Raw genomic sequence first — 20,645 nt, forward strand, 5'->3', positions numbered from 1 at the left:
TTAGCCGCCATCCAACCTCCAACCGCCTCCAGGCACTCACACAGGACCTTCACTGCCTTCACTGGTTCTGATTTAAAAGAGAGGTAGAGCTGGGTATCATCCGCATACTGATGAACACCCAGCCCAAATCCCCTGATGATCTCTCCCAGCGGCTTCATGTAGATGTTGAAAAGCATGGGGGAGAGGACCGAACCCTGAGGCACCCCACAAGTGAGGGCCCAGGGGTCTGAACACTCATCCCCCACCACCACTTTCTGAACCCGGCCCAGGAGGAAGGAGCGGAACCACTGTATAACAGTGCCTCCAGCTCCCAGCCCCTGAAGACGGTCCAGAAGGATGTTATGGTCGATGGTATCAAACGCCGCTGAGAGACCCTATTGCTCACACTCCAGGATGGTACACATTACAACCATGTACTTACTTCAACTAAATAAGTAACAGAGAACAAACTTAAAAGTATTCTATTCTCCCCGACTCCAGTGCATCCATATATCATATGGACTAAGGCTTTTAAAGATCTGACCTCATCAATGCTTAGAAATACGTTTCAATCTAAGCACAGGTGTAGGACTGCTGATGTAAGCAGAAATATTTGCATGTGTACATTTAAGTATATTCAATAAGTATATTTGCAAGTGCCTGTCTTTGTTTGCATTTCATAACTGATATGATGGGAGTTTTGTGATTATGGCAGTTTACAGATTATTCTCTGGTTTTTCTTCCTTTCCTTACTGCTCTGAGCAGCAACTGATTAAAGGCACAATTTGTTCTCCCTCAGTGTAAGTAAAAGTTAACCATCCCATTCCTGTTTCTCCAGTTTAGCTGCTGTGATGCTGTTACTGTAAGTGGTAAAGGTAAAGGTAAAGGGGACCCCTGACCATTAGGTCCAGTCGTGGCCGACTCTGGGGTTGCGGCGCTCATCTTGCTTTACTGGCCGAGGGAGCCGGCGTACAGCCAGAATGACTAAGCTGCTTCTGGCGAACCAGAGCAGCACATGGAAACGCCCTTTACCTTTCCACCAGAGCGGTACCTATTTATCTACTTGCACATTGACGTGCTTTCGAACTGCTAGGTTGGCAGGAGCAGGGGCCGAACAACAGGAGCTCACCCCGTTGCGGGGATTCGAACCACCGACCTTCGGATCGGCAAATTCTAGGCTCTGTGGTTTAACCCACAGCGCCACCCGTGTCCCATACTGTAAGTGGTACGTTGAGTAAATGTGACAGGACCCCTTTATTACAGTGACTGGGCAATCAACTCCAAAGGGGCAATTCCGGTGCTAATGGGATTAAGGCATGCCAGTGCCTCCTTTCACCACTAAGTAAGGACAGCTATCCCCACCCAAAAAAAGCATAAGAACAATTTGCAACACTAAAATAAGGAGACAAGTGCTGTCAAACTTATTACAAGTGCTGTGAGCTTTGCCTGAAATCTTGTGTTCCATCACCCCAGGGCATCATAACTTGGGAGGGAGATGTAACTTAAAACATCTTTTCTGAGTTGACTTCTTGCTCTAATGAAGCAGAATGTCATTAATCCTGAGATTCCCCCCCTCCCCCCGCCCACCAAATGTGCAGAATTCAATGTCGTGCTATGACGAACATTCCATCAGGGAATGTACCAACAGGGAATTCCATCAGGGAATGTTCCAATAGAACAATCCCTCCTTTCCTCACCTGCCCCCTGCTCTGTTCTGTGGGTTCTCCAACCCCCAATCCCCATGCCAATTTCAGGGGGTTGGGGGAGTACAGGGGGAGGGAGGGAGGGGGTGGGAAGCCCCATTGTATAAGCAGAAGTCACTGTGCAGGGCTTCTGCCGATGCAGCTTGTTAGGTGAATCCTGCCCAAAATATCTCAGTTACTAGTATCTTATTTCAGGAAGAAATATGGTAAATGTTTCTTGTCCTTTGTGGTAGGGGTAAAAATATCCAAACCCTGCAGAAACAACACACTTGATTTTTGCTCTAACAGAGCTCCTTATAGTTCCAGATGGAGTATTTCAAACCACTGGGATGGAGCATGGGAAACAGATGTACCAGATCCAGAGATCTCAATCTACCTTCCAATAGGGCACTTAGGAGCATGTTATGACAAGCCAGAGCTGTAGTAATTCCCTAAAACCTCCCTATTTGGTTTTCCTTTGTGCAGGGTTTTGGCACACACAGACACACTATTTGTTTGCAGAAGTTGCAGCCGCCCTTTATCACAATTCAATTTTAAAATACATACTGGCAGATGCAATATGTGTATTTCCGAAGCGCATTACCTGCCCTACAGATTAGCAAATTTAAACTAAATTTGGTTACGTGGTCAAATTGCCTTCAGTTTGACAAGGTGTCCCTTCGCTGCCCAGCCACATTAATCTATTGAGTTTTAACAATTCCAGCGGTTTTCCTGTTTCCATTGGCTGTTCACAATGTGCGCAATATCAAACACAGCCTGTTGTTTCAAGAGCAGCACCAAGAAGATTCCTCTCTGAGGAACCCTACTATTAACATGCAAGTACAAATAAATAAGACTGGTGACTAAGCTGTTCCTGCATATTGAATTTGCAGAAATGTGAACTTAAAGGCCCATGCCAAGAATTCCAGGCTTCCAGTGTGGTTTCCTCTCTGTATTGGTGACTAATGTAATATCCATTGACACCACCAAGTAACAAAGTAAGGATGCAACTAGACATCCTTAAAGCAGAATGATACAGGATTAAGAAAACAAACAAACAAACACCCCTTGAATCAAGCTTTTAACTAATAAAATAAAATCCAGACATCTCCTGTCCTCCGCAGGCCACATTTTGGACAGCTTCACTTATTGCAAACATAGAGAGATGCAGGAAAAAGAAGCAGAATCTGGTGAAGAAAGAAAGAAAGAAAGAAAGAAAGAAAGAAAGAAAGAAAGAAAGAAAGAAAGAAAGAAAGAAAACAGTGGCACAAGGCTTTGTGCAGGGACTCAATCTGGCTTGGATGTTTATTTATATCATATTTTGACTCAAGGGAGGGAACCCTCAAATCTTCCCGATTTCTTCTTTTTCTTCTTTGGCAATCACTTGTAGCTGACTAAGATTGTCTTCCATAAAAACGGTCTTAACAGTGAGTCCGTAAATGACGGTGGAGGTCAATTCTGGATCCACATGTCTTTCCACAGTGGGGACATAGGTTTCTGGGTAGCAGGTAATCATGGTGAGAGTTTGCCAAGCCTGCCTTCCTCTTAGCACATTTCTCCCTTCCATCTTGAGTTCAAACGTCTTCAAAGTCCATGACACCTTTGGTAAAGGCTGCTCTCCAATTGGAGTGCTCACAGGCCAATGTTTCCCAATTGTTGAAGTTCATACTACATTTTTAAAGATTTGCCTTAAGAGTCTTTAAACCTCTCTTGTTGACCACCAGCATTATGCTTTCAATTTTTAAGTTCGGAATAGAGTAGTTGCTTTGGAAGATAATAAGCAGGCATCTGAACAACATGGCCAGTCCAACGAAGCTGATGTTGAAGAATCACTGCTTCAACACTGGTGATCTTTGCTTCTTTCAATACACTGACATTAGTTCGCCTGTCTTCCCAAGTGATATTTACCCCATTATTTGGCCCCTATAAAGACCTAATGCACGCCCAAGCACAAAGTGCTCTTGGTGAAATCAGTTGACACAAAAGCATCAGAGAAGACACAGAAAACTAATTGGGGCACTGAGGAAAAAAGAGTGTGCTTGGAGATAAACAGGAAACTTTGAGTGCCTAAGCTGGAGATAGCCTCACCAAGTACTAACTGCTTATAGCAAAAGATTTGTTGTTTTCCTTTGTCATGGGGCTCTACTATCTGAATTCCACCCTGCAGATTTCTCAGCATTCCCAGCAGCTGCTTGAGAACAATCGTCCATTTCCAGGAGCCTTTTCATCCTGGGCAGATATCTATAACACAATGCCCACATTTGCCCAAGAATTGCAATGGTGATGCCTGCACCAAATAACGCCAACATGGCTTGCTTCCTGTTCTCCTATTGCACAGTCAAGCAATATATATGAAAATGTTTCTTAAAATCACCCTTTCAGTTCTCATGGGCCTGCAAGCCATCATAGAGACTGGAACTCAGCTTTGCCTCCCTAATTTTCATCACCAATCTTTCAAAAGTCTTGGGTTCTTCAAGGGTTCGCCTTAGTGGCAGGGCCTACTGTATATTTTGTATGTTATGGTCTTGGCTTCCATCTGGCTTCCATTTTGAAGCTTCTCTCCTGCTTCTTCATGTATTAACTTAATAGCCTGAACATTCTCTGAAGAACTGAGACTAGCTAACATTATTGGACAATTGCTGGATGATTGGTCTAATTTAGTATAAAGTTGCTTATTGCATTGGAAGGGGTAGCCAATATGCTACCATTCAGTTGTTGTGAGCTACAACTCCCATCAGTCCATGCCAGTAATCTCAGTGGTCAGGAATGATGGGAGCTGGGACCTGGAGGGCATGACATTGACTATCTCTGGTTTAAAACAGACCTTGGCAACTGCAGCATGTGAAATGACAGGCACACTGCTTGCTGCCTTAGTGCTCATACATATAAATTTGCAGGACAAGATATATCCATTCATTCAGAGATTCAACTGCTACAGACCCTAGAAAGGGAGTTGCGGCTGAAAAGTCTCCCAGAACAACTTATATAAGATCAATAAGACAGTTCCTGCCTACAGGCTTATAATCAAAGAGACAGGACATAAAAGGAGAAATAGATGAGGAGAGAAGAAGTAAGCATACAATCTCAGGCCCTTGCTCTTTAATGTTACATCTAAAAACTGTATCAAGCTGTAACAAACCATTCAGGAAGAGAGAAAGTTAGCTAGACCCTCAGCAGAGTGAACAGAGTAACCCTGCTTCCCATCATTCCCTTTGTGGCAATCCGATGGCATGCCTGCTGACAACTGAAGACAAGGGGAGCTCAATGGAACTACTTTTTCAGTAGAGAGGGTGGAATAGCCCTGCTTCCTATCTCTAGTGCAGGCATAGGCAACCTACAGCCCTCCAGATGTTTTGGCCCACAACTCCCAACATCCCTAGCTAACAGGACCAGTGGTCAGGGATGATGGGAACTGTAGTCTCAAAACATCTGGAGGGCCGAAGGTTGCCTATGCCTGCTCTAGTGTATTCACATAATATCGTCTACTTGACATCCAAAAATCATTTCCTCTGGACCAGAAAGTGAATGTGTTCATCGTGTATTACATGACACATCACTCACTACCTGAAGCTCAGGGTTAGCCAGGGGAACTTGTAGCTCAGTTCTCAAATACCTTTTTCAGTTTGATGTTCAGAGAAAGACAGTGAAGAAAGGAGGAACTCACTTGCAAAAAGACTAACACCGTCAGCTTCCTGCTTACATGCTTCAGGGAGCAAGGGGTTAAGGTTTACAACTTCAATCAACTCCATTGCTGACTAAGGAAATTATTCCTAGCCTATTGGGACCTTTCCCAGCAAACATGTAATTCAGTTGGGTGAAAAGTCATTGAAAGAGATTCTGAATCTATCCAAGTTTAGAACATTCCAGTTACTTAGGCATTATTGAAAAAACCTGGCATGCAGATCACTTATTCAGACTAGGAGAACTGAGCATTGTTTGAATAGGAGACAAACTGGAAGCTTTATCTTCTGGCAATCTGCATGACCTCCTGCAAGCTTCTTCCTAGAATATAAGCAGCATTGTTCAGACTCTCTCTCGACTGCTCAATCTGTCTCTCAAAAAGTATTACATCTTCCCTAGGAAGCAAAATAGTGCAATGGTACCCAGAGAGACTAATTGGGCTGTAAAGACAAGACCTTTTGTGTTGCCGGCCCTCCACCATCAAATGCAAGAAATGGACTTCCGCGTCTGTGAGTCTAATGATAACCCAGGTGGTAGAGCTCACAAAAACTCTGCCTTCTCTGTGCCTATACAACATCTATTCTTAAGAAACTAAACAAAACAAAAAACAGCTCTCCAATGCCATGTGTCACAAGATCATGATGTTGTTCGTCTTTTTGGTATTACTGACTGCAGGGAACTTGGTTCACACAACTCTCAGATATGTCACATGGTGGCCACTTCAAATCACAGCTTGCCCTGACCCCCCTTTGTGCAGACACCACATGGTTCTAGGGTTTTCCATTGATTTCTACGTACTTGGCCAAATTCAAGGTGCTACTATTAACATATAAAGCCCTTAATGACTTGGGACCAGTCTACCGGCAGGATCACCTTAACCAATGCTATTTTTCTAGAAAAAGAGGTGCCCGAACTCACCATGAATGCCTCCCTTGTTCTCTTATAAGGGCAATAGTACCCACCTGAGAGGTGCCAGAACGGAGTTCCAGTGAGTTCCGGCTGAAAAAACTGCCTCCGTCTGTGGAACTGGCAATGTTACAGGTGCCATATAATGCCCATTTCACACTTGTAAGGAAACATAGGAGCTCTGCCAGAAAAAAAGTTTGGCAACCCTTGGTATCAACCAATTCCCTCCTTGATTTCAGTTCACAAGAGACTAGAAATTCTTCTCAGGTATAAAGAAAAAGTATAGAAAATACTCCAGGAAGGAAATTGTTTAACCTAGTAAAGTATGTTTTTGTGGAGTGGGGTTTGGGGTTTTTTTTGGTAGCTTTCTTCCCATGAAGAAAAAAGAGTAACAATGCACATATTACTCAGGAATCTGGGTGAATGTGTGATATTGTAACATCACATCAAGCTTATAAAGTAAAGTAGTAAGTTTATGGAATTCTTAAATTAGGGGTTGTGATCATCATGGTTCAAAGTATGCAGTTTCTCTTGTGAATAAATAACCACTGAGATCAGTCCCTGACACTTTCTGTAGAGTCAGTTTGATAGCCAGGCAGGCATGACAGAACAATAAACTGCCAACCATGAACTAACAAGTTGAGAAGTTTTTTTTCCTCCCATGATGCAAAAACTCCATAGCTAACTACACAGAGCCATAGAAGTCTTGGCTTTTCGGGAAATGCTCCTTGTCTATGACAGCTGTGCCTTTCCAGTTAATATCATTGTGAAGTCAATGATGCCATCTTGTGGTAGTCCACTCAAGTGACAGGTAGCTCACACATTTCTTCCACACGCTGCACCCTGGCAATCTGTGGTGTTTGTGCGTGCAGTTAAATCAGACACAGAATCTAGCCTGTCATCTGTTCTATTCACAGACAGAAGCAAAAACCACATGGCAGCAATTCCCATGAGTGTGACAGCTTGAGAAAGTGCTGAAACACAGAGTAGACATGTGCAGAATTGTGCTATTAGTCAGGGGAAAACAACTGCAACTCCTTCCTTGACAAATGCCCTATAAAAATCTGTCTTGACAGTCTCTCTGCTTCACTTACCTTGCCTGAATTTCTACCAATGCTCTCCAGCTGTATCTACAGCAAAAAAGAAAAGAAAAGAAACATATTTCTAGGATGAGTAGGAGAAACTATTCCCTCTTGTCTTGTCCCACCTTGTTTTGAAAATGTGGCCTTGCACTATATTCCACTATTTCTGGATTTTCCTATTGTGTGGAAGCTCAAAAATAATGCAGAAATTAACAGTTTGGGAAAGGTCAGGAAAACACAATAAACTGTTTTCTGGTAGGTGATTGCTTTTAATGAAAGGAACTGGTGCTGTGGTATTTTTTATTGGAACTATCTCTATGTTTTTAATAGTTTTAATTCTATCAGTGTTTAATTGTTTTTAATTATTTTCTATGCTTTTAGCTGTTCCTATATTTATCCATAAGCCACCTTGAGTCCCAGTTAGTAAAAATAATAATAATAAAATTGTAATGCAACAGCTCCCTTCAGCTTTTGTTTCAAGCATCAGCCTTGTAAGAAAAAAATGTGCAGGAATCAGAAGCTCATTAATATGACCTCCCCATAAAAAAATTCCAAGAAGTGGAGCCTTGGATAAGGATGCCATCTGGCATGAGCTTCCCTAGCTGTTTACACTTACATAGGAGTAAGCTCCGTTGAACTTTGCAGGGCTTAACTTTGACTAAATGCACACTGCACTGAGCTGAAAATGAAATGAAGATCTCTGGGAACCTTGGGTGTAAATCCCACTAGCAATCCTGCTACATCTTACAAACTTGTAAAGGGATTTACAAGGGGCTTGTAAAAAGAGCCTTGCCTTTTACCCTCCTCAACAAAAGCTGCGCATCACATGTATGCTTTCAGTAAAGCAACATTTGCAATGTGATGCTTGGTTTAAAAGGGAAAAAATCCTGACATTTCCCCAACGTCTAGAACAGGACATTTTTGCCTTCGTAGTTCCCATTAATTGGTTTGCTGCTGATAGCATCAAACTAAGGCTAAACCTTTTTAAAGCTGAAAAATAGGTGCAAGGGGAATGCCAAATTGTTCAGGGGGGGGGGGGTCAGTGATGTTTGGGGAGCGGCATTTCATTCCTCCCCATACCATTCCTGAAACTGAAATGGCCTTTCCTCCAAAGCTGCCAACAGTCTCCCTGTGAACTAAACTGTACTCCTTCTTGCAGCTTTTAGGCTTTGAAATGCAGCCCATCACAGATCTCTGACATGCTCACACACAATTCACTTCAGAAAAAATAATAATTCTGATTTTGCTCCTGTGATAGCAACCCACCTTTTGCCCAGTGTTGAGTGAGGCTGCAATTTAGTCAATATCTCCCTTGAATAAACAGCTAACTTAATCATGAAGCATTCAGCTATTAGATTGTGTGGCAGTTGCCTCAAGAAAAAGAAAAACAGTAAAGAACATCAATTTATATTCAATCAATGTGATAAAGCATTTTTTTAAAAAAAGTGCATCCTTCACTTTATACAACTTAACACATAAGAACTTCTAAGTTTGTGTGATTGCTTTTGTTCCATTATACCCACCAAGGTATAAACGTGCTTCCTTTCTACTATAATGTTGCATTCTGAACCAAGTGATATTTCCAGAGACTTATCAAAGGCAGCCTTGCATGCATCGCATTACAGATAACATTGTATTACCATATCCAAACACCCTTGAGCTCATCTGTCCACACAACTCGATATAGCTAACACTGAGGCAGGAAGCACATTGTGATGCTGCCAGTTGAACAAAACTGAAGATCGAATGCTGAGCAAGGCTCCTTTGTGGAACACTTTGTCTTGTGTTTAAGGTTAATCACAGACACTAGTGTGACTAACATGAGCACGATTTTGCAATCATTGCCTGGGCAATATGATGCAGCAGCTGTAACTCGCCCTTTCAAGATACAGAAGCGCTTCCTGAGGAAGGAAAGGCTGGTAGCAGAGATTAAAAATCAAGTGGATACATCATAGGATGGAAAAGTACCATGACCATATCCTTTTTCAGCTTACCTTTCAATGGGGATGGATGGATGGATCTGTCCATTTTGCTTTCTCTCCATTTCTCATTTTTACAATCTTGTCACATTTGTATGTGACATTTCCACATCATTTTGTTATTTTTTAAAAAATTAAAAAGTCATCATGAAAAATCATCATCATTTTATAATAGACACATTTCTATACGCGATTTTGCATGTTCATTTTTTCTTCTTCAAATATATGCATTTTTAGCATACTTTCTCCTAATATATGCATTTTTGTACACATTGGTTGGTTGGAGAACTGCATCACCAAATCCAGGGAAGTGCAAATTTGAAAAGATACCTGTATTTTGTTTCTCGGAGTAAGAATTAGGTAGGCTTGCTTTAAAATGTAAATCAAACTGAATTCCTCCCCCCGTCCTCAAGTGTCACACTGCAAAATGGTGGTCAGAAAACATGGTGGCAAAATAATATATTTACAAGTTGGTGGATATAACACAAGAAGAGAAATGGCAGCACAACCTTAACATTTCTTCTAATGGGTAATATTATGTAGGGACACAAACACACACATGAATCCTTGAGCACATCCAAGAGCAAGGTGATATTCCTTACCAAGAAACAAGTATTATTTACTCTACTGCAACCAACATAGTCAAAACAACCATACAGGATAACACAACAAATTTCCCTTTTTTTACTCAACCTCAGAGGAGCCTCAGATTATCTTACCTGGGTAGGGTTAACACCTTGTTATCTGAGCCTTTCCTAAGATGAAGATGAAGGCATAGAAGAAGCTGCACCTGCTTATTGAAAGGGCTGGTGCTGTTAAAGACACAGGAGTGGAGGTAGCCATGATATATCTGGCAAGATATTAGCAGGTTGACCCATCACACAGAGCCCCTCCAGACGTCCTTTATATGGTGATTTCATGAGGATTTGTGCTAATGGTGGTATCACAACAGTTAGATGCAATCCTGCTTTGAATGCTGTTTGCGCCTGCAAATGTTTTGGGCCAGACCTACTTATTGGTTTCCATTCATTAAGGAATATAAAGACCAAAGACAATTGTGTGGAACATGGTGCACTGGAAAGGATAATGTTGTCCCCGTGCCACCAGGTTTCTAGGGCTGTGTGCATCACAATCCCAGCAAAGGATATTTCATTTTCTCTACTTCCTTACACAATTCATACAGCCAACACTCAGCATGTTTTTAGTAATATTTTATCCAGTGTTTTTTTTATAAAAAAAGAATCCCATTTTTAAAGTTGTTTAAAACATTCACACTCAATATTGCCCCTGAAACCCTCTATCTGACAGCTGGGAAAGTGGGGGGGAAAGAGACAAAACTTTTTAAAGTTTCCAAGGATTTAAATCTACCCAGCTGCTTCCTAAACACAAGTAACAGCTGCTGTTCAGTCTGCTACCACTTGTAGAGCTCATGATCTTGTCTAAGGTACTGCACTCGTGCAATAAGCCAGCCTATAAATCTCAGTGAATGATGGAGGATTTAGGGTTTTACAGTAAGGAAAGACGGTAGCTTCTATGGCAGCCAAGGGAGGGGGGAAAATAGGGGGAAACTGAGCAGCGGTAGAGCATGGGGCTTGGGAAAACTCAAAGTAGACAAGGCAACAAATGCTGTCGATCCAATTTCTGTTGCAGAGCTATTACCAACTCCAGTTTCCTAAGAACGACAATTCTTCAGCTCCTTCCCTCCAGGCAGGCAGTTTGTGCCTTTAATAAGAACATGAGAAAGCCCCATCTGCCCCTCATCCTGTTCTCACAGTGGTCAGCCAGATGCCTGCGGAAAACCTGCAAGCAGGACCCATGCAAAGAGCCCTCTCTCCTCCTGTGACGTCCAGCAACCGGTATTCAGAAACATTCATACCTCTGTGGAGGTAGAGCAAGTAGTCGTTGATAGCCTGCAAAGGAAGAGGCCTATAGCACATCCCTCAAGCTGAAGAATACTGTGAACTGTAGTCTGAGGTTTCTATGTAGGAATTGCAGCTCTGTGTGGGATAAACAACAGTTCCTAGGATTTGTTGGTGATGGTACTTTAAACAAATGGTGAATATGCAGCCTACGTTGTATGCTTCTAACTACATCAGGAGGGTGACTATTTTCTGGTGTGGAAGCATGGAAGGATAAGATAAAGTACTGTGCTGACCAAAATTAGATATAATTGGTAAACTGTTTTGTGCATTGACCTGTGTAACAACATAGGCTTGCATTGTGAAAGAAACATTGGAAGCAGAGCCTAGGCCCAACTGGACATGACATTTGTGTGGGTGCAATTAATTCTGAGAGAGAGAGAGAGAGAGAGAGAGAGAGAGAGAGAGAGAGAGAGAGCGAGAGAGAGCGCAGCCACTGGGAAGATGGCTGAGCAGCTTCAGGACTCTAGAGAGGGATGAGTTCATCGAACTCTTCCTCTCAGTATCATAGGTACAAAAGGCCACCTCTCTGAAGCTGCTATATGCATTTCAAAGGAAGCCTCTATTCCTGTGAGTCAGGTAATGGATAGGCAGGTGTGGTTTGGGGGAAATGGCCTCACAGGCAAAATTGGCCCCCTTGGTGGGCTGAAACTGGCCTGTGGGCTGGAGCATCCCCACAAATGCTGACAGCTTCGTAGATATATTTTTGTTGTTCCCTGTCAATGGCAGGGAAAGAGAAAAAAGGTAAAATACCCCCTTCTCATCCCACCAGTCCAGCAGTTACTGTTTTGCTAACATACAATTGCCACCATTAGTTTGGCTTTAGTGCAAACCTACACATCCTGGGAACAACAAAATGGGGGTCTATTGGGGGTGGGAAAATGTCATGTTTTACATTCCTTGTGTGACACAAGTGCTACTGTGAAGATGTCACCTGAGTAGGCATAATCTCAGTGAATCAAAAATAGTGAACAGCTTGCAATCATGTTCTTCTGTGACAATGCTAAGGTGTTGTCGTCTATATTAATATTAATATATTCAGTCTCAGTATGATTCCCCTTTTTACTGATGGAAATTAGCACCTTGAGGTGAACGTACTTTATCACTTGTGCTATTCTCCCTTGGGAAATAAATCATGTTCAGATTGTGGCAGAAATATACAGCAATGGTCCTATCTCTGTGTGTTTGCAAAGAAATAAATCTCAATGAAGGCTAAACAATAACTGTTTTTATGAAGTTTAATATGCCCTAAGATTGCTGCTTAGAACAAAGTCCTCACTGTCACTTGCTCTTGATTTTATCCCCAAAAAGATCACTTCCTTCAACAGTCGCTCTGTTAGTGCTATAGATTGCATTTTTGTGACATACTCTTGCCCTCTGGTGGTCAGTATAAGGTAATATTATTGATGCATCAGATAGTTATGTATTACTTTGACAGTATCCATATTCTGCCCGTCTCCAGGGTATTTGGGTGGCATATCATAGAACTGCATATATCTCTGCTCCCCCTCACATCCACCTGAAAATCAAATCCTCCCTTAGCAAAGAAGTTCTCTGGGTAACAGCCAGTCACTCTTAGCCAACACAAGGTTGTTGAAAGAATAAAATGGGGAAGTGCCTACACTGCTTGGAGAAAAGGTGACATATATATTATTATTAATACCTATTATTTGTTAAATTTCCATCCCACCATTCCTTCCAAAAGAAGCCCAGGGGTGTAAAGAACAAGTGATATAACAATTTTTAAAAGTTGTTTAAAAGATCTTTAAAACAATTCCAGTAGAGGTGCAGACTGGGAAAGATCTCAGCTTCAAAGGCCTATTGGAAGAGGAAAGTATTCTGTAGGCACCAAAAAGCCAACAGAGATGGCACCTGTCCAATATTTAAGGGGAGGGAATTCTGATGCGTAGGTGCCACAACACTAAACACCCGGTTTCAATATTGTGTGGAATGGATCTCCTGATAACATGGTATCTGGAGGAGGCCCTCACATGCAGAGCACAGTGATCAACTAGCTATATGAAGCCTGAGGCAATCTTTCCACCACGCTGATCCCAAACTTAGAGGGTTTTACACATGAAAACCTGCACCTTGACCTTAGCCTGGTAGGTAATTGGTGGCCAATGCAATTCTTTGAACAGAAGGGTAACATATAAATGCAATAAATAAATAACATGAAATATACAGACAAGGGTTTTTTTGGTCTTGTTTTTGATTGATTTCATTAGTGCATGAGAAAAGGAAATGAAGTACTGCCAGGGAAATAGATGTCAAAAGATAAATTGGAATGTCTTTTATAGAAAGTAAAGTAATTCCTCCAGTATTCAGATTGCTACAGCCTTCTGGTGTGGCTTTGTAATGCCAGGATTCACCATGTACTCTTAATTTAAGACTGAACACTCTCCCTGGAAAATCATCACCCTTTGCCCTCCCACACACACCAATGTCACTCCATTAGTGCTCTCTGGCATTTCTCCATACCTTGCTCCTTTTTCTTTTAGTATCTACCCCTGACCAAGCTCTGGTGCTCTTTTCCTGCACTGATGCTTTCGTTAGGCAACAAGCCACTGAGCATCCATGCACAACTGCTACCAGTTCCCAGGATAGCCTGCATGATCTGCATGGCAGACTTGAGAATCTGTAGGGTAGCCGATTCCACTAAAGAAAGGCATATAAACTGACCCTGTTTTCTGCAGTGCATCCACTGTTGGGTAGTAGACCTTCCATCTTGAACTCTGTTTATTTGCAAAGCCAAACTGTTTATTTGCAAAGCCTGTGTGAGACAAGCCCAGACACTGCGACCTAACAAAAATGGGAGGGATGGTTATTCACATGAAAATTAATAAAAAGAATTTAAAAAAAATATATGGGAGGGATGAAAAGGGAAATAACCTAAAACAAAACTCTACATCTGAAACAGAAAATCATTTCAAACATGTTTCCTTCTTTCACTCTTTAGATCCACCAGATCCACATAGTACCCAAAGGGAGTAAAATATGATTGTTGTCCCTGATTATGCTAGTGGAAACCCTTATGCCATGGCCATGTGGAGTTAAGCCCTACATAAATTGTTGAAATGAGTAAAAGTAAATAAAGAGGGACTGAAACCTTTGAGAAAACTACAGCATTATAATGTTGATACCATCCTGAGTTTTAACAGTCCTCTTGAAAGCTTCTTGGCCTGCTGCGAGAAACTGAATGTCAATGTCCTTTTTAGGTCATTCACAGCTATTGGTCATGTGCACCAATAAAAATAAGTATGAAACCATTTCCCAGTCTTTGCACATTCTGCTCTATCCAGGCCTACAGCTGCCCCTCCAGACTGGGTGTGATTGAGGTATCATTGTCTTCTTTAGGACTAAGGAAAGCATCCCCTGTCACTTTGCTGCCCATCTGCTGAGTTTGGTGCTGTTTCTCTGCAAACTGCACAGCGGCATGTATACTGTGGAAGGACAGCAGCTCCGTATCCTCCATCCCAGTAAGCCAACCACCTGCCTGGAGTAGACGCCGCACGGATGGGTTGCAGTTGGCCAGCAGGACCTGGATGCCAATCTTCTGGTAGTCCTGGCGAGTCTCCTTCAGCACACTGAGGCCCACGCTGTCTACAAACTGCATGGCGCCACAGTCAAGGATTAAAGTGTGCATGTCTATGGCTGGGCCAGGAGCATCTGAAACCGAAACCTTGGCAGCGTCTCTCTTGGTGCCCTTCAGGCAGTTAAACTTAGAAGAAAAGCAGCTCTCATTCTTGCCCAGGTTTGCTTTCGCTTCAGCCTTTCGCCGCAGGGCAGCAACCAGCGAAGGATTCACTCCTGTTTTCTGGAAAAGTGAACTTTTGAAATAGTCCTTGTTTGCGTAGTAAAGGGAGGTGTCAAAACGGAAGATCTTGATATTTGCAATGCTGCTGATCTCTTTGTAAGTGAACTGGTCCTCGTAGATTTCAGAGTCATTCACCTTGCCAAGGAGCGTGGCTCGGGGCCTCTGGGTGCGGAAGATGATGCAGAGGAGAGAGAAGCAGACGCCTATGAGGAGGCCTAGCTCTGTAGTGATGAGTAATGAGGACAGCATGGTGACCCACCAGATCACGGTGTCTATCTTGCTGATCCGCCACATCTTTGGGGTGTCGGCAAATTTCCGCAAGGCCCCCCTGAGGTTAACGATGGTGATCACACCCAGGATGCAGGTTTGCAGTGAGTAAAAGAGAGGGGCAATCCACAACAACACCAGGAGCAGCACAAACGCAGATACCAGGCTTGAGATCTGGGTACAGCACCCGGTGGATTCCTTCAGCAGGGTCTTTGTCAAGGCTGCGCTAGAGACAAAGCAGAAGAAGAAAGATGGTACGAGGTTCGCCATGCCAATGGCAATCATTTCTTGGTTGGCCCGAACTGGGTAGCCATGCTTCTTGCCAAATATTTCTGCCAGCGAGATGGTCATGGCAAAGCCGATGATGGCAATGGGCAGAGCATCAACTGCCAGGTTTGAAAGAAGGCTCAGATCCGGTACAGCAGGTTGCTTGAAACCAGTGGGAATGGAGCCACATATTTTAGATTTGTATGTCTTGTTGAAGTTGAAGAAATACGAAAGCAGGGTCGCCGCAATGACCACCAGAAGCTCCATGGGAAAAGGAGCCTTCATTTTGTCTCTAAAGTAGTTGTTGATCTCCTTCACTGGCACAATGAGGACCAGAGCAATCAGGCTGGTGACTAGGTCACAGATGTTGGTGTTGCCAATGTATCTGAATATGTCAACCCACGTGAAGATAAGAGAGCCCACTCCATCGTGGCGAGGGATTTTCAGTCCCAGCAGAAGACTCATTTGGGAAGTGAGGATGGTAAGGGAGGACCCAGTCACAAAGCCACTCAGGAGAGGTTCCGAAAGATATACGGATATGAAGCCCAGTTGGAAGACCCCTAGAAGGATCTGAAAGGGAAAGCAAGTTGCATTGATTAATCTGACTGGGTGAAGGTGCAAGAAGCAAATATCAGCGCTTGCATTTGTTCTCTGTTACTCTCTGTTTGTTGTGAGAAAATCTCCTGTTCTTGTATTCTGGTTCATGCATATACATGTAAAACACTTGCATGCTTAACACCTGCCCCAGCTTAATGTGTGAACTGGCCCCATTGTAAAGCACTTGAGCTTAGAGTAATGCGAGCTGATGTGCCCACTCGGCCTGTGGTGTTTGATCTATCTTACAGGAAAGTTATCACCTGAAGCTATTGTCATGTGTGAACTAGATCCACTCAGAAACTGTAATAAAGGAAGCCATTCTCTTTGTAACTTCGTAACTAATTCTAACCAGAGCTGTATGCAAGTGGCCTCTCTCAGCCACAGAAATCGGAGGAAGGGGGAGAGTGATAGGATCATTTCACCAAACTTCTTCAAGAGATGAAGGAATTCTCCAACAGTTTCTCAGGGGTCAGTCTCACCATTAGCCATGACAGTAGCACAGCTTTTCTTTTTCGCTTGCTCCTTTTGCAGCTGCAGCAATGACTGTGTTGTCAGGTTTGAATATAGAGTTTAAGCACCCTAAACATTAAGAGAACACTTGTGTTGTAAGGATCCGGAAGTTATCTTACCTGGTAAAGCCCAACCAAAAAAGTTAAAGCAGTTGCCACAGTGATAGCATAGCAACTTTTGTCACAGACAACTGTCCCATTCAATGTGGCATTCACCGGGATGTCAGTCTCTAACTGGTATCCTGCTAACGTCAGTTGCCGGTTTACTGATTCCCCGATCATCAGGCAAAGGACTCCGAAAGTCCCAATGCAATTGTGGCGTGAGGTAGCCATGGCAAAGTAGATGATGACAGAGAAGAAGTTTGTGTAGAGTCCATAAATGGGATCCTGACTTGCAAGGAGGGAGTAGGAGATGGACTGAGGGATGCCAACTATTCCAACTAGGAGGCCGGAGATGATGTCCCCAAGCAGTTGTTCCTTGATACTGTAGCGGGGAAGCCACTCTACAACAGGGAACAGCTTAATGAAGACACCAAGGACATTTCGTCGGTTGCACCCGGAATTCTCCCTGGCTTTCTTGATGAGCTTCTTGACACTGAGACCCGGAGGTTCATGCTCTTCAAGCTTGACAGGCACATAATGAGAAGATGACTCTGGTGGTGGCATGCTTGGCATATCAATGCTCTGCTTAGGCATCTGAGTAGCAGTGCCATTCTCCATGGCTCCAAGGCAGCTGAAAGAGGGCAGCATGTGCACTGTTAACTGCATGATTGCAAATAATTCTTATCCAGCTAATAATGCACTGTTTCATACTTTGCAAGATTACAATCACAGCTCAGGCACGACCATAAAAGGAACCAGCACTGATAAACCTTTGGTGCATAGTAGTCCAATCATAAAAGCCATTAATTGTTGAGCCATTAATTATAAGCAAAGGGCCTCTGCAAATGCAAACATTACGCCATTATACAAAAATACTGCCCAGATATATTCACAATGACTATTTAAGACACCAGCTCATCCTGTGCTACACAAGTGGTTATAGGATAAGATGAAACAGGCTTTTAAATAATCTAAAACTCTCCTTTTGCTTTATCAGTCAGAAACACCTGGAATGTGAACTGACATGCCAGTCTGAAGGAAGACTATTCTTGACATTTAGTGATAATAACAACTGGAAATCCCCTTTTGGAATTTTTGTGTGGAAAGGGGAATGAATTAACTTGGGATGTCTGGGGTTGAAGACTGGGAAAATGTTGCCTAGCAGAATGAGGAACAGCTGGATATTACCTTGGAATACTGCTGGATACCATCCTGGAGTGAACACACTGAATATTTTGAATAATCTTTATACACATTGTTGATACAGAATCAGAAATCCTATTTATTTATTTTTCGCTTCTCTCTTTTTTTTTCTTTTTTATGATCTTTCTCTTCCTGTCTTTTCTCTTTTTCCTTTGCTATGCTTTTGCTTACTTTTTGTTTTTCAATGTCCTCTATTCTGGGTTAATGAAGGTACCCACAGGAAGGTGATGGTTGGCAAGTGAAAGACCCTGTGGGAGAGACAGGGAAGGGAAGATCTTCCAGGGTGGGAGGCTGGGATAAGAAAGGGAAGCTCCCAGTGAGAGCTGAGAGGGTCCACCCTTTTCTATGTGAGACAAGAGTTAAGATCTACCTCTGGGAGATGGCTTTGTATTATTTTTTATTTTATTCCCTTTTTCTCCTTTTCCTTTCTCTCTTCTTCTTCTGTTTTGTTTTTTATTTTTATTTAGATTAGTTTTTATTACATTGTATGTTGAAAAGTTTCAGTAAAAATTATATATAAAAAGCAACACCATTTGGCCCTTTTTTATCAGGTTTTTTTTTTTTTGGTCTCTTGGAATGATTGACATTTGCAAACAATGATAAGTAAATAGTTACTAATAAGACAGATTATTAGTAAGTATTTACTTATCATTGTTTGCAAATGTCAATCATTCCAAGAGACAAAAAAAAAAAAAAAAAAACCTGATAAAAAAGGGCCAAATGGTGTTGTAATGTAAATATTCATAGTCTTAGTGGACCTTTTTGTAATTATTAGATCTTGGATTACTTGTAAATAATAAATAATAAATATGCAAAAATCATAATTTATGGTTAAAGAAGTTGGCACTTGTACACAGTTTTTCTTGTATGGCTATATAGAAAACCTGCAAACCTTTTTTTTAAAAAAAGAAAGTGCAACAAATATCACTTTGGATGCTTACTTCATCAAAACATATAATACAACTCATCCCTGATCTTAAGGTCTTTCTAATAAAACAGAATCACTGACACGCTTTCTAAAAATAAAATCTTTAAACTTCTACTGTCTGCTGCAATAAAAAATGTCTCTTTTGTCACTCACTTGGAGCCACCATTATAGTGGACGGCAGTGTATACAGTATATACTGGGGGAGGAGAGACTTTTAAAGAGTGGGTGGGTTGGAAAGTACTATACACATGGTAAGTATTATTGGTATAATTCACAGATTCCCAACCCTGTTGTCAGGGGACACATCTGGAAATGTAAGACTCTCTTTGGCTCAACAAAATACGCATTTCACAAAAGAGAAGCTGGCAATGCTCAGAACCCCTCTCTCGAAACAGCAGGTAAAACACCCAAAGCACCTTCCCCAAACACAAAAATAGGGACAAAATGAGGACAGTGTTTTACCAAGGACAGGTACCAGAAACCAGGCACTGCCTCTGGTAAGTAGTCGGTTATGCCTTTCTTCTCAAATGCAAAGCACCTCTAGCCTTCAAGCCCACAAGCTGTCTTGTCCTGGTGAGGGAAATGAAGCAATCAAACCTAGGTATACAATCTCCAAACCTGCAGTGTTTGCTTCCTCCTCCTCTCGAACTGAATTCCCCAATTCCAGCACAAGAACTCCCCAATTCCAGCACAAGAAGACAAGTAGAATTGGATCCCCTTCATTCGCCCTTTTATTGCAACTCCTGCCCAGCCACTCCAGAGGTATATTTTGAAAACAAACACCACTTAAATAGAATATTTTTTTATGGGAACCTGAACTATACCTATCATTTATGATTTCAAAAGTTTAAACAGTGGTGGATGATAGGACTGCCATGCTCTCCTGAGCTTGTTGGCAAAACAAAAGGGAATTGCTGGTGCTCAGGCGTCACTTCCCATGCACCTTATTGTATCTCTTCACCAAGGGACTAGGTAAGGGATATTGATAAGCTGATCCACTAGCCAGCACACACGGACTCAATCTGCAATCAGTGCTAAGCCAAACCTTGGTTTAGTGCAAATGTGCAAGAGTGTGAGTTCACGGCCCTTTAGATCTCATACCCAGCTTCAGGAACAGGGAACTTGTGGTCCTTCAGATACTGCTGGGACTTCAATTTCCATCAGCCTCAGCCAACATGGCCAATAGTCCACGGTGAAGGGAACAATATGGGGGAGGGGCCTCAGGCTCCCCACCCATGTCATACTGTAACTTGACCTGTAGCTAAGCTTAAAGCATGAAATAGCAACATATACTACCTCCCTTTTCCAGTAGTGAGGTATGGAAGTGAGAGCTGGACCATAAAGAAGGCTGCTCGCCAAAGAATGGATGCTTTTGAGTTATGGTGCTGGAGGAGACTCTTGAGAGTCCCATGGACTGCAAGAAGATCAAAGCTGAGGCTCCAATACTTTGGCCACCTCATGAGAAGAGAAGACTCCCTGGAAAAGACCCTGATGTTGGGAAAGATGGAGGGCACAAGGATAAGGGGATGACAGAGGACGAGATGGTTGGACAGTGTTCTTGAAGCTACCAGCATGAGTTTGACCAAACTGCGGGAGGCAGTGGAAGACAGGAGTGCCTGGCGTGCTCTGGTCCATGGATTCATGAAGAGTCTAAATGACTAAACAACAACATCTCCCTTTTCCTCCCTTGTTTTCCCCATGTCAAAGTATTAGTTGTAAGTTTCATG

At 42.5% G+C, this 20,645-nt stretch overlaps 1 protein-coding gene across 2 annotated transcripts; it reads right to left on the bottom strand.

The window, feature by feature from the left end:
* Positions 1–12,968: 12,968 nt before the first annotated feature.
* On the bottom strand, positions 12,969–19,656 carry LOC114590934 (sulfate transporter-like). Of its 2 annotated transcripts, XM_077924442.1 has the most exons (3): positions 19,537–19,656; positions 16,806–17,418; positions 12,969–16,149 (listed from the first exon to the last, which is right to left on the bottom strand). In XM_077924442.1, the coding sequence occupies exons 2-3, from the start codon at positions 17,403–17,405 to the stop codon at positions 14,533–14,535; spliced, it is 2,217 nt and encodes a 738-aa protein (XP_077780568.1). In that variant the 5' UTR covers positions 17,406–17,418; positions 19,537–19,656; the 3' UTR covers positions 12,969–14,532. The 2 variants fall into 2 exon arrangements, with proteins under 2 accessions (XP_077780568.1, XP_028573388.2); XM_028717555.2 differs by lacking the exon at positions 19,537–19,656 and having other exon boundaries at positions 16,806–18,471.
* Between the last annotated feature and the right edge of the window lie 989 nt (positions 19,657–20,645).

This window comes from Podarcis muralis, chromosome 2, assembly GCF_964188315.1.
Source record: "Podarcis muralis chromosome 2, rPodMur119.hap1.1, whole genome shotgun sequence".
Lineage (NCBI taxonomy): Eukaryota > Metazoa > Chordata > Lepidosauria > Squamata > Lacertidae > Podarcis > Podarcis muralis.